Genomic DNA, 12,026 nt, shown 5'->3' with positions numbered 1-12,026 from the left:
CTGTGGTCCCAAACCCTCCTGCCACTTGGATTGCACAGCAGGTGGACCTCCCTCCAGAGGGGGCCTGAAAGGTTTGGCCCACATGTTTTTCTGAGTATTGCAACACCAACTGGACTTGTTTTTTTTTTTTTTAATTATTGTTATTATTATTATTCCTATTTCGCTGTGCTGGGTCTTCACTGCTATGCACAGACTTTCTCCAGTTGCTGTGAGCAGCACGGGCTTCAGTAGTTGTGGCTCGCAGGTTTAATTGCTCTTGGCACGTGGAATCTTTCCAGGCCAAGGATTGAACCTGTGTCTGCGGGGAGCCGGCTCGACTGCTCAGGCCCCTTCTTGGCCCTGAGAGGGATCAAAAGGTCCCTCTCTGTCCCGCCACCCCTGATTTGTTAAAGTGCAAATTGGCCTTTCACACCTCCATCAAAGGAAATGCTGCAGCAACCTTTTGCCGGATTTTCCTGACTCTAACAAGATTGTCAGGCTCCTGTGGATGATTTAATTTACACTAAGATGCCAGTGCCATGCTTTGCTCATCTTAAAGAGTTGAGATAAAATTCCTGAGCGAATGTCTGCGATTCTGCATGTATGCATGTCTTTGAACTAAATTTAGTGAGTCCTGTTAGCATATATATGTATGTTACCCCTCAATAAAGTCGTCTGTGGTCAGCTTCAGCCAAGAGCTGGCTCCCTCCCTCTCAACCCCATTCTTTCTGAGTCTTATTTCTCAGGTATTTCGTTGATTGCGTCGAGACCGGTTCGTTTGCTTTGCCGGCAGGCTCCGGCACGTGTCCCCTGTATTGTCAGGCAGATTCTTTACCACTGGACCACCAGGGAAATCCACTGGGGTCCTTTGTGATCTTAGATGTGTCCTGGTGATTTTCCTCACTTCATTTTTCTCAGAAGAAGACCCCATGATGCTTCTCCAGTCAAAATCCTTAATTTGCTCCCAGTTTCCCATGTGGATCGAGTCCAGAGTCCTTAGCAAGGCAAGCAAGGCCCCTAGATCGGCACTGCCTGCATTTCCCTGGATTTTCTGTGTGTGTGTGCTGTCCCCCAGTGGGCTTGAGAACACCCTGTCTCTCCCTCAACAACAGAAGACATTCATTCCTCAGGAAACAGTCTTCATCTTTTTAGGTTTGCCATTTTGAACCCCTTACACGGTGCAGCGCAGCTGACTGTCTTCCTTTTTCTATGTGTTATTCCATTTGAGGCAATGCAGTGCTGTGGTCACAGGTTTGGGAGTCAGACTTGGTCCAGTCACTAGCTTGTGACCTTGGACAAGTTATATAACCTCTTGGAGCCTTAGTAGTCTCAAGTGCAAAATACAAGGATACTGCCTACTCCAGGGTTAACCCGAGGACTGAAGCACCCTGTGAGATGGCATTGTCCTTGCTGTTGTTTTACAGACTGGGAAATGAAGACAAGAAAGTGGAGGGACCCTGAGAGGCACAGGGATGAGAAGGCCCCCGGTGTCAGGGGCCACTAGACCTGACGCTGAGCACACTCCACAGCCGCACGGGGCACGCTGCAGCGTGTGCTCCCGACACCCCCTATTTCCCTCGCTCTGCAGTGAGCTCCCCCAGAGTCCTCCCAGCATGGACTCCGGCAGGCGAGTCCTGGCAGATGCCAGCTTGAGTCCGACGGCCCTCACATTCCAGCGGTCAGTCCCCTATTCTCATGATGGGAAGAACTTTTGGGGCTGGCTGTACCCCTAAGGAACCCCGACTATTTGAAATGCCTCAGTCCAATCTACACGTCTGGTGCCATTTTGTGTGCTTGGAAAGCCCCCTACACATAGGCTAGGCTTCCTATCAGAAAAGGCGGAGGGGCCCCAGTTGTAAATGTCTTTCTTGGGCAGGGGCTGAGAGGGAAGGAGGCAGAGCCAGGAGGCAGAAAGGGGTGCGTTTGGCAATGCTCCCCCTAACTTGCCATCCATTCCTCACAGTGTTGGCTTCTGCAGCCCCCTTTCCTAAACTAAACTAAAATGGGCTAAACTAAATGGGGCGGGGGTCTGGATGGAGTGGGGAAGGCCTCCTGAGTCTGCTCACCAGGGGGCGCCCGCTGCCACGCAATGCCAGGGTGGGAAGGAACGGCTCGGTCAGCAGGTGGCAGTGTCCTTCCAGGGCCCAGGAGAGAAGAGCAGGTGCCCAGAGAAAGGGAAGGAAAACCGCATCCTGTCCAGAACCTGGCTCCCCTTGTCTGTGAAGGTTTGGTGGAGGGGTTACCTCCTCCAGGAGGCTTCTCCGGCCCCTTGGACAGGTGTTCCTGCCTTGAGAGACATAACAATACCCTTGCGTAGTGAGTGCTAACTGACCCCCACAGCCCCTCCAGGGCACAGATTTTTTTCATCTTTGTAGTCCCGGTGTTAGCACAGCTTTTGAAAACAACTTGGAAATGGGAAAAGGCGCTGTACCAGCTAAAAGGAGGCACATACTTTACGTTTTTACATCAGTGAGCCATTCCCTTTCTACTCTGAGCAAAACAGAAATGAGCATGAGCTGAATGAAATGAGGCTAGACCTGACAAAGGTCGGGTCGAGAGTAACCTGACGAAGAGGTCAACTAACAAGCGCAACCTTTTCCTAACACACCCACGGCGCGTCAACGCTCCAGAGACAGAAAGCGCGCTGTTTTCCTGGGGGTGAGGCGACTGCTCGGGGCGAGGTGGTTTGGAGGAAGAGCCTTCTCAGAGTGAGCAGCCAAGAACGAATGGCCCCGCAGGGTCCTGCGTGGCCTGAGAACGTCAGAGGGGCTGCTCTGCGGGGTCCCCTTCTCGTGTCCAGACCCTGTCCACCCAGCCCCGCATGAGGGTGCCACGCAAGACAGGAATGTAGGTTTTAATCATTGTGCTGCTGCTGTTAACCAGAGTGTAGCGAATCCACCCTTCATGGATGTGGATGCCACAGTGTAAACGAGCAAGTTTCACACGGAAGTGCTCTGGGGCCACTGGTGACCAAGGGCCAGGCCTCTGGTGGGGAGGGGTGCCCGAAGGAGAAACGGGGTGAGGAGAAGGGTGGGGAGCAGACCCTGGGCTAGCAGTCTGCCCCTGCCACATCATTACATTCCCACCAAGACCCCAAGCGGGACTGGTCCTTTCCGGCCAGGGCGGCTAGGCTGGGCCGGCCCCCAGGAACCCTACTTCCCTCCCCATCCTGCCGCCTCCAGCTCAAGGGCCAGTTCTTGCTGGGCAGATGAGGTTCAGGGCAGGCCCACAGTCAGCCACCCGCGGGGAAGAGACGGAGGCCAAGGGAGGCAAGAGGGCTTTGGGACAGCCCTTGTCCATTTTTCATCTCAGGAGACCCTGGGACGGGTGCAGAGCCAGGGAAAGGACAGCGGTGAGCAGCCAGCCTCTGGGTCAGAACCCAGGAGATGGCAGAGGTGAGCCCACTGCAGGGAGGCGGCAGGCGCTCCCGTACCTTTCTCTGCCTGAGCAGCGAGGACTCCCCGCCTTGGTCACCTCGGCTCCAGTGGGGGAGGAGGGGTGGCCGCGTCACTGACACGTCTTCCAGGTTCCTCAGGTTGGTAGGGTTTGGAGGTGGAGAGGTCACTTACAGCCCCAGGGCCTGACCCCACTGGCTGCAGACAGGAGCTGGTACCCGGGGAAGCGGCCCCAACTCTTGTCCAGAGTGGGCGGTCTGGTCTGGGACGCCGTGGCTGGGCCGAGAGCCAGCTAGGAGTCCGAGACACACAAGGCCTCCACCGCGTCGCTCAGACCCTGGTTGACGCCGCCCACGGCCAGTAGGCAGTTCCTGAGGACAAGGCTAGAGCAGGCGCAGCGGGGCGTGGGCATGGCGGGGAGGGCCTCCCAGCGGCTCTTCCCCGGGTGGAACGCCTCAGCCGTCTCCAGGACCGTGGGCTGGTTCCCTGAAAGTGCGAGGGGCCGGGCCTCACCAAGTGGTCCAGCCACCCGTCCCTGGGGGAAGGGACCCACCTCCCACCTCCCTCAGGAACCACAGGCAGAAGAAGCGCAGCGCCCTGTACTCCCTGGGCCGCAGGTCTTCCCCACCCTTCTGTCAAACAGCCACTTCGCCCTTCCTGCCTTCTCAGTCCTTCCATCTCCTCAAGAGGAAAGATTCAGCTTTCATCCCCCACTGCCTGATTTAACCACAAGTTTCTAGACACTATTGCCTCTCCTGCCCGTAACGAAGCAAGCTGCTCACACGGTCTAGCTCATGTCAAGTTCCTTTCCTGAGTGGTAAAGTCGGGGAATCTGTCCACACTGAGTAAACTCTGGGTTCCCAGGAGCCCCACTGCCCACTTATCTCTCCCTAGTTGACAGTGGAGTCCCACCGTTAAAGACCCTAATCTCTGGGAGGGCTCATCCAGCAAATCTTGAGTCCACCAGAATAGCTGATTTGATCAGACTGCTTTCCTATTCCCTGACAGAGCTGAGTGTCCAGGGAGAAGATAAAGAGGACCAAGGCCAATCCCTTCTACCTCCAGCCCTTCCTGGACAGGGCCCCGGGGGACCTGGGCTCAGCCAGCCTGTGTCACGTGGTTCTCAGCATGTCCCTTATGTTCTCTGAGCCTCAGTTTCCCCCGTGTAAGAGGACAGAGGGACCATATCTGAGGCCCACCCACGGAGGAAGGACGTCGAGGCTGGGAGGAAGAGAGTGCTTTGGCATCAGGTGGTAGGCAGGCAGTGTGGCAGGAGCCAGCACCCTCTTCTGCTCATGCACATCCAGAGTCCACGCAGCACCAGGCCGCAGCCTGGAAACTCTATCCTTACCAAGTCCTCCAGCCACGATGACCCGACCACTCAGAGAGCCGGCCACAAAGTCTGCCCGCCGCTTCTTGAGGAAGAAGGAACGCTCCATCTTCAGCCATCCCCCTGTAGGCCGTGGGCGATGTCAGGAGAAACAGACAGAATGAGATGCTGACCGCCCTGCCAAATGCACATGGGTGCCAAACTGCTCTCGCCCCGGGTGGCACCTCGATTCCATCTACCCTGTATGTTCAGGGCATGTACAATGCCTCCTGCTGTGTGAAATGGCACTCAACCTACCCTCTATATGCCTGCTGCAGGCCAAGGAACCATAACCTCTTACCAAGAATCACCATGTCCCACCTCTGTCTCCATGGACTTTAAGCTGGAAAGGAGGCAGACTTGAGGCAGTGTCCGAGTCAGCATCCTTCTGTTTCAAAGCCCTCCCTCACCTGGCCCTGGCTGGATGTTGTAAGAAGGAACAACAGCTGGGAAAGGCTTTGATAAAAACAGCCAGCCAATCAGAGGGAGCCCTGGACAGATGAAAGAATTTGATCCCAAGAATAGCCCTGAATGGAGAGGAGCATTCAGACTTCTGCAAGGCTCAGGCCACTTGGTGAATGGGCCCAGGGCAGATGGGTGGGGTGGCGGTAAGGTGCGGGGTGGGCAGAAGGGAGGTGGGTCGCTAGGGCCTGGTGTCCAGCTTACCTTGCTCCATGTCGAACACGTCCATTGTCCGGAGGAACTTGGGCTGCCGGTAGAGCCGGCCCTGCCGCAGGCCCCCCAGGCTATACAAGCGGTCGTCCAGGGTCACAAAGCTGGAGAAGGCCCGTTTGCAGGGGATGTTGGGGAACTTCGTCCAGGAGCGAGTCTCAATGTCAAAGACCTCGAAGGCGTTGACCGCATACTTGGATTGCCGTCCTCCTGGAGGCCAGGGCAGGGCAAAGGTTGGGCGGGAGAGTCAACCTGGGGACTGGGGCTGGGTTCCCCCTTCTCACTGTTATTCGATCACATAGGAAGCTCCCTGAGGGTGGGGGGCAGTATGGTTAACCCCCAGTGCCCAGGAGATGCTGTGCACACAAGCACTACTTCCAACAGGAACTGATCCGGGAGGGAAGGAGAGACAGACATGCTCCAGGCAGTCTGTCCTTACCCAGCACGTAGATCTTGGAGCCTCGGAGGAAGGAGGTGGCAGCATATCTAGGGGTGGGCATGTGTGCCAGAGACACCCACATATCCTTGAGCATGTCATAGTGTTGGAGGTGATTGTGTGGACGGAGGTCCAGGCCCATCCCGCCCGCTGCGTACACGCGGTAATCTAGGGAGACAGGCCACATGACAGACACCGTGAGACAGGCCCATGGCGCTCAGCTGCTACCTTGGCCAGGCTCTGTCAACCCCTTGAATGCCAGCACTGAAGCCGGGCCATGTTCCCAACCACTGCTCTGCCAGAGAATGGGTTGGTGGCACCATTAAAAGCTCCTGCCACAGTCAAGCCTGGGTCTCCCTGAAGCCACGTCAGGCCTACGTGCCTTACCTTCCTTGCTGCTTGGCCCTTGGTTAAGCCCAAGATGCCAAGCCTTGCCCACAGGTGGACTGCGGTGGAGTCCAGGCCTGGACAACCCTTTGCAGGTCTTGTCCCCCCCCATTCTCCTCCTTCCTGGGAGCCAGAGGGATGCCAAAGAGGAACAGTATTCTCCTGACGTCCTCCAGGAGCAGCCTGCTGCTGGGCACTCCCAGACCAGAAGTCGAGATTCAGAGGGAGCCTTTGGAGATGAGGTCAGCCCTGCTGCCAATGGCCTTGGGGGACACTGGCCTGCTGCTCTTCCTTTCTTTCCCAGGTAGGGGAAGGCCATCCTCCTGGACACACAGGAAAGCTTGTGGGCTCCAGGAGGCAGCTTGCACTGAATAGGATAGGGCTGGGGGTGAAAGAGGGAGAGGCTTTGGATGAAAGAAGCTCTGAGCAGGCAGCGAGCTGGGCACTCTGAGGACAGGAGAGCTTCTCTACTGCTTGTGGGGGCAGGTGACACAGCACACCAGGGAGGATGCGCACAGCCTCCAAGTTGCCCTCACCCCAGGGCCTCAGGCAGCCTGTTCAGGACACAGCCCTACCCCCAGGGCCCTCTTCTCCCAGGGACCCATCCCTGCTCAGCGTTCTGTCTACTAGAGGCCAGTCCTCATCACTTCTGGCTCGAAGAGGTTTTTATTTTTCAAGGGAATTGCAGGAATGAGTCCTTCTTTCTACTTTCCAATCTTACTAAAGAGAGAAACAAAGAAATCCCAACCCTAGCTAGGAGATGGGGCCTGCTAAAGAGACCTCAACACACTGCGTCTCCCATCCCTGCTCTCACCTACACCTCTGAAGCTGAGAACCCTCCCCTCCACTGCAACCACTGACCCTGCGCTCGATTCTTGCTCACCCTTTCAGAATCACCTTGGTGTCCCTGAACTGCAAGGCTGGGCTGAAAGTGGTGGCTCCTGTGGCCATCACCCTGCTTGCTACACTGTTACTGAGATAACCTTTGTTATGTTTCTTTCAATAGATTGTTAGGTCCTGGAAATTTGTTAATCTGTGGCCCCAGCATCTGGTATAAAGCCTGGCACATGAGCATGTAAATTTTTAGTAAACTAACTGCTGAACCCATTCGACGCCAGAGTTAAGAGCACAGACTTGACCATCATCTGCAAGCTGTTACTTGGGCAAGTTACTCAACCTCTCTGGGCCCCACATTGCTTCTCTCCAAAATGAGGATAGTGATACTACTTGCCTCATCAGACAAGTTCTGAGGGTCAAAGGGGTTAATACCTATTAAGCACTTATGGTAAGGACTCAATAAATGTTAGTTCTTAATCTTTCAGCACCACTTCTTGCGGCCTGAGGATAAAGGGCTCCCCTTTCCCTCTCCATTTCCCCACGGGCCTCCAGGCCTTCCATCTTTCTTACTGGGAGTTCAGGAGTTGGCTACTCTGCCCTGTGGGCTTCTGAATTTCTCTGTCTGATCTTCACTGGTAAGACCTGGGCTCCTCAAGGCAGGGATCAGATCTTCTGCCTCTTTCCTTCCTCCCTGGGACCTAGAACTGTGTCAGGAACAGAGCAGGTGCTCAAGAAATACTGATTTCTGACCTACAGGAGACCTGACAGGCAGCTGAAATAATTCTGCAAAAGAAGGAGGTAAGGTTGCAAGCCGCTAAGCCTGTCTGATCTGTACTTGGGATCTTCTAACTCCTACTGGGCCATTTCCCATAAAACTGTGTTTTAGAAAAATAGTTTTCAGAGCCTCTATCTACTCTGGGCTATACAAGGCCTGAAAAGAAAGACAGGATGGGCTTGGAGAAACTGAGATAAGAAGCATAAAGCTATGTGGTGAGCACCCGCATGTCCTGAGAACCTAGTGAACCTGGGCAAGAAGCCGCGGGAGCATGAACCCTAGGAACGTTCTGGTCTCCACTCATCAGTACCTCTGAGATTAGGAGGCAGACTGTAGGGAGCAGGTCCTGGAATCAGGTCCCAAGTCCCACCCCCTGGAGCCTGGGGATGGTATGAAGATGGCATGAACATACCCAGGACCCCAAATATGTGTCTGGAGGTGGTGGCACCTGCAAGGCAAATTTCAAGGGATTTGGTGCTGTGGGTGGGAGGCCCACCCATTCTGTTGAATGAAGGTATCCACAGGGACATCTACCTCTGTGGCTCTCCCCTCTGGCCACGCCTGCCCACCTTGCTGGGAGGAGGCTGCTCGGGTGGAGTGGAGCTCTGGCATCATGTGGATTTACTACGCACTTCACTTGCCTGACTCAATTTTCCCACCTATAAAACCAGGCCAGCGGGTCTTTAGTTTTAGTGTCCATGTAATGTGACAGTGGCCTCCAGTCCAGGGCTGGCTTCCACCCCTTTCCCCGGGCCTCCCACCCCTCCTCCGCCCGCCCTCGGCCCTGGCCCCACTCGCCTTTGGCGGTGACCGAAATGCCCATGGCGGCCTCGCGCAGCGCGCTCCTCTTCTTCCACTTGCCCTCGTCGATGTTGTACATCTCCACGACCTTCAGGGGCAGCTGACTGGCGCCCACACCCCCGATCACCATGATCCGCTTCCCCAGGGCGGTGACGGCCACGCCGGCCCGGGCCGTGGGCAGCGGGGGCAGGGCGGTCCACTGGTCGGCCTCGGGGGAGTAGACCTCGAAGCAGTCCATGGGGACGCCGTTGTCGTCACAGCCCCCGATGGCATAGACCTGTCCCCCGGTTTCCAGCAGGGAGCAGTACACCCGGCGGCTCGGCAGCGGTGCCAGGCGCTTCCACTGGAAGTCCTTGACGGTGGGCACCTCCATGGCAGTCCCGGGGGCCCCGCCCTCCGCGCCCCCGAGGAGCGCGGAGCGAGCCCGGGGGTCCGTCAGCTACTCCGCGCCGCCCCTCGCCGTCTCCATCTCGCTGGGGTCCGCCGCCGCCCGCCCGCTGGCGAGGGCCCCGACGCCGGCCAGCGCTTCTCGGTCTCTCAAGACTCGGCGGCCCGGCGGCGTCCGCGCCCGGCCCCGCGGGATGAGCGGTGCGAATCAAGGGCGGCGGGGGCCCCGCGGGCGGCCTCCTGGCCTCCCAGCCCCCCGCCCCGGCCAACTTTCAAGGGAAGACGCGGCGGCGTCTCCCCAGCACCGCTCTGTCTTCCGCGGGTCCGAGACCCTGGGGGCGCGCGGAGGACCGGGAGGGCCCCTGCGCGCTGGGCGCCGGGCGGCCTCCCGGCAAAGCGAGGAGCTGACACCTCCGGGCGCCGCCGCCCGTCCCCCTCGGCTCTCCCCGCGCGCCGACTCCCGCCCCCGCCCCGCGCCGCTCACACAGCCAGGCCGGAGGGTGCGGCGGGCGGCGGGGCGCGGAAAGCGCATTACGCGAGAGCGGCGCGGGGCGCAGGGGAGGGGGCGCGCCGTCCTGCCTGGCGCGCGCCGCCGTCACCCAGGCGGATGCGGAGAACAAGTGAGCAGCGCGAGGGAAGCCGAGCGGCCGCCGGGGGTGGGGGCGGCCCCGCGCACAGCCTCCTGCGGCCGCCACACCTGCGCGGGCAGTCGCGTGCGCCCCGCGGCCCCTTTACATAAGCCTCGGTGCTCCGGCCGCGGGGGGAGGGAGAGGGCCCGGGAGGCGCGCACCCCCTTGCTTACTGTTCAGGGAAAGCGGGGCCCTAGAGCCAAGTATCCGGATGACGGGCCGGGACTCGCTCCAGGGCGGGGTGGGCGGTTTGTGAGTGTTTGTTTTGGGTGGTGAGGAGGCGGCGAGTCCAATTACCCAGTTTATCTGCAGTACACAGACCCAGTTCGTGACAGACTGGCTCAACAGTGGGCTCTGCTTTGGGGGACGTATTATCAGATGGTTTAACCTAATAGGAACGAGTTATGTGGGTGTCATCCAAACAGTGTACACGCTGACCTGTGCACACATGCATAATTTACACATCGCCACCACACCCTCCACCCGGAAATGGTCATATCCGTAGAGAAACTGACGAATGCAGAGTTTGGCGGACACACAGCCAGCCAGAGACAAAAGTGGGAAGGCAAACACGTGAGTGGTCCCTTCTACATCATCCTTCTTTACACACCTTAGGAAGGGAAAACCTGGTTATCAAATCTGGGCCCTCAAGCCCTCAACCCACAGGGCTTGCCAAATAATTCTTTCAAGACCTGCCATGGCTTTATCAGGACAGCAGTCCTCAGTAACAGAGGTGCCCCTGAGGCCGGTGTGAGGAACCGCAGGCTTCTTGGGTCCCAGTATGCAGTTCTGAACAGAGCCAAGTCTTGAAACATTCAGGCCTGGGAATCTGACAGACCTGGATTTAAATTCAGGCTTTCAAAGAATTTAACTACTTACTCTGAACTTCAGTTTCCTTATTTTGTTTAGGTTAAGCTTTGTATTTTGAGATAAATTGTGGATTCCTTCGCAGTTGTAAGAAATTACTCCTTTTATCCAACTTCCCTCAATGGTAACATCTTGCAAAATGTATAGGATAATAATATCCTAACCAGAATATGGAAGTTATCAGTCAAGATACAGAAAATTTCCATCACCACGGGAACCCTTCATGTTGCCTTTTTTTTAAAAAAAAGTTGAGGCATAATTGATTTACACTATGTTAGTTTCAGGTGTACATGTTGCCTTCTTATACCCACACATTCTTCCCTCTTGCCTCTATCTCTCCAACCCCTGGCAACCACTAATGTATTCTCCGTTTCCATAGTTTTGTCATTTCAAGAATGTTATGTAGAGAATTCTCTGGCAGTCCCGTGGTTAGGACTTGGCACCTTCACTGCTGGCTCCTGGGGTTCAGTCTTTGGTTGGGGAACTAAGATCCCACAAGCCATGCAGTGAGGCCCCCCCCCAAAAAAAGAATACTATTGGGATTGGCTTTTTTTTTGCTCTCAGCATAATTCTGAGGAGATTCATCCAAGTCACTGCATATATCACCAGTTCACTACTTTCTGTTTCTGTGTAGCATTCCATGGTATAGATACATCATTATAGATTTTTGCAAAGATTAAAAGAGATGACATTGGTAAACTGTTCAGTTCAGCTTCTGACACACAGCAAGGGCCTGGCAAATCACCATTAATGCCGTAACTATTACAACTACTGTCAATAAAACCAAGAAAAAGGAAATTTGCCCCTCACTGAGAAATGACTTCCTGTGAGAAAGAGAACTCACAGCTCCCAATAGGCCCATCTTAACATCTTGAGTTCTTGGCTTAGAAATTCCACTGCTTTTTAGTTTGAGTTCTCTGTACTTACATATTAAGCACCTCTAGAACCTCACAGAGGATGGTTGTGCTGGGGCTCAGAGCAGGCCACCCTGAGATATACCACAATGGCATATTGACTGTTTTAAGTTAGTTCTTTAAGAAATAGGCGGCGGGAAAAAATTGATGTTGAAAAACACTCTGAACCCCTTCTTTACCCCTGAAAGTGGGAAATAAATCTTCCATGTCAAAGTACCCTACCCAAACCAAGAGGAGAGAAAGCAATCTCATCACCGGAGGTAGGGAATTCAAGGCTGAGAAATTTGTATAAACAAATTTTGATTATTAGTCTGCTACCCCAGGCATGAGTTCCTTTGTTAAAATTTCACAAATAGTTGTTTCTTTGTCTAAACATGATGTATAAACAACCTGCCCTGGTCACTTTGGGGGTCCCATTTCTATGGGACCTTTGGATGTGTGAGTTAAATTTTTTATCCCTGCTGATAATCTTGTGTCCTTTTAATTATTAGACCAGCCGAAAGAACTCAAGATTGGGAAGGGAAAAATTTCCCCTTCCCTGAAAGTAATGTTCTGTTTATTTAAAAATAATGTATAAA

At 55.2% G+C, this 12,026-nt stretch overlaps 1 protein-coding gene across 1 annotated transcript; it reads right to left on the bottom strand.

Annotated features, from left to right (window-relative positions):
* Positions 1 to 2,817: 2,817 nt before the first annotated feature.
* On the bottom strand, positions 2,818 to 9,865 carry KLHDC8A (kelch domain containing 8A). The gene is made up of 5 exons (XM_020891706.2): positions 8,649 to 9,865; positions 5,855 to 6,019; positions 5,410 to 5,625; positions 4,726 to 4,827; positions 2,818 to 3,860 (listed from the first exon to the last, which is right to left on the bottom strand). The coding sequence occupies exons 1-5, from the start codon at positions 9,022 to 9,024 to the stop codon at positions 3,667 to 3,669; spliced, it is 1,053 nt and encodes a 350-aa protein (XP_020747365.2). The 5' UTR covers positions 9,025 to 9,865; the 3' UTR covers positions 2,818 to 3,666.
* Between the last annotated feature and the right edge of the window lie 2,161 nt (positions 9,866 to 12,026).

The sequence above is a fragment of the Odocoileus virginianus genome, chromosome 11 (assembly GCF_023699985.2).
Source record: "Odocoileus virginianus isolate 20LAN1187 ecotype Illinois chromosome 11, Ovbor_1.2, whole genome shotgun sequence".
Classification (NCBI taxonomy): domain Eukaryota; kingdom Metazoa; phylum Chordata; class Mammalia; order Artiodactyla; family Cervidae; genus Odocoileus; species Odocoileus virginianus.
Note: the sequence above shows the minus strand (reverse complement) of the source record. Positions and strands in the feature narration are given on the sequence as shown.

Coding starts and splice junctions, on each gene's coding strand:
- KLHDC8A (XM_020891706.2), bottom strand. CDS start 9,024: ATGGAGGTGCCCACCGTCAAGGACTTCCAGTGGAAGCGCCTGGCACCG. Junction 4,828..5,409: donor CGTGTTCGACATGGAGCAAG/GTAAGCTGGACA, acceptor CACGGCCTACAG/GGGGATGGCTGAAGATGGAG. Junction 3,861..4,725: donor CATCGTGGCTGGAGGACTTG/GTAAGGATAGAG, acceptor TCGCACTTTCAG/GGAACCAGCCCACGGTCCTG.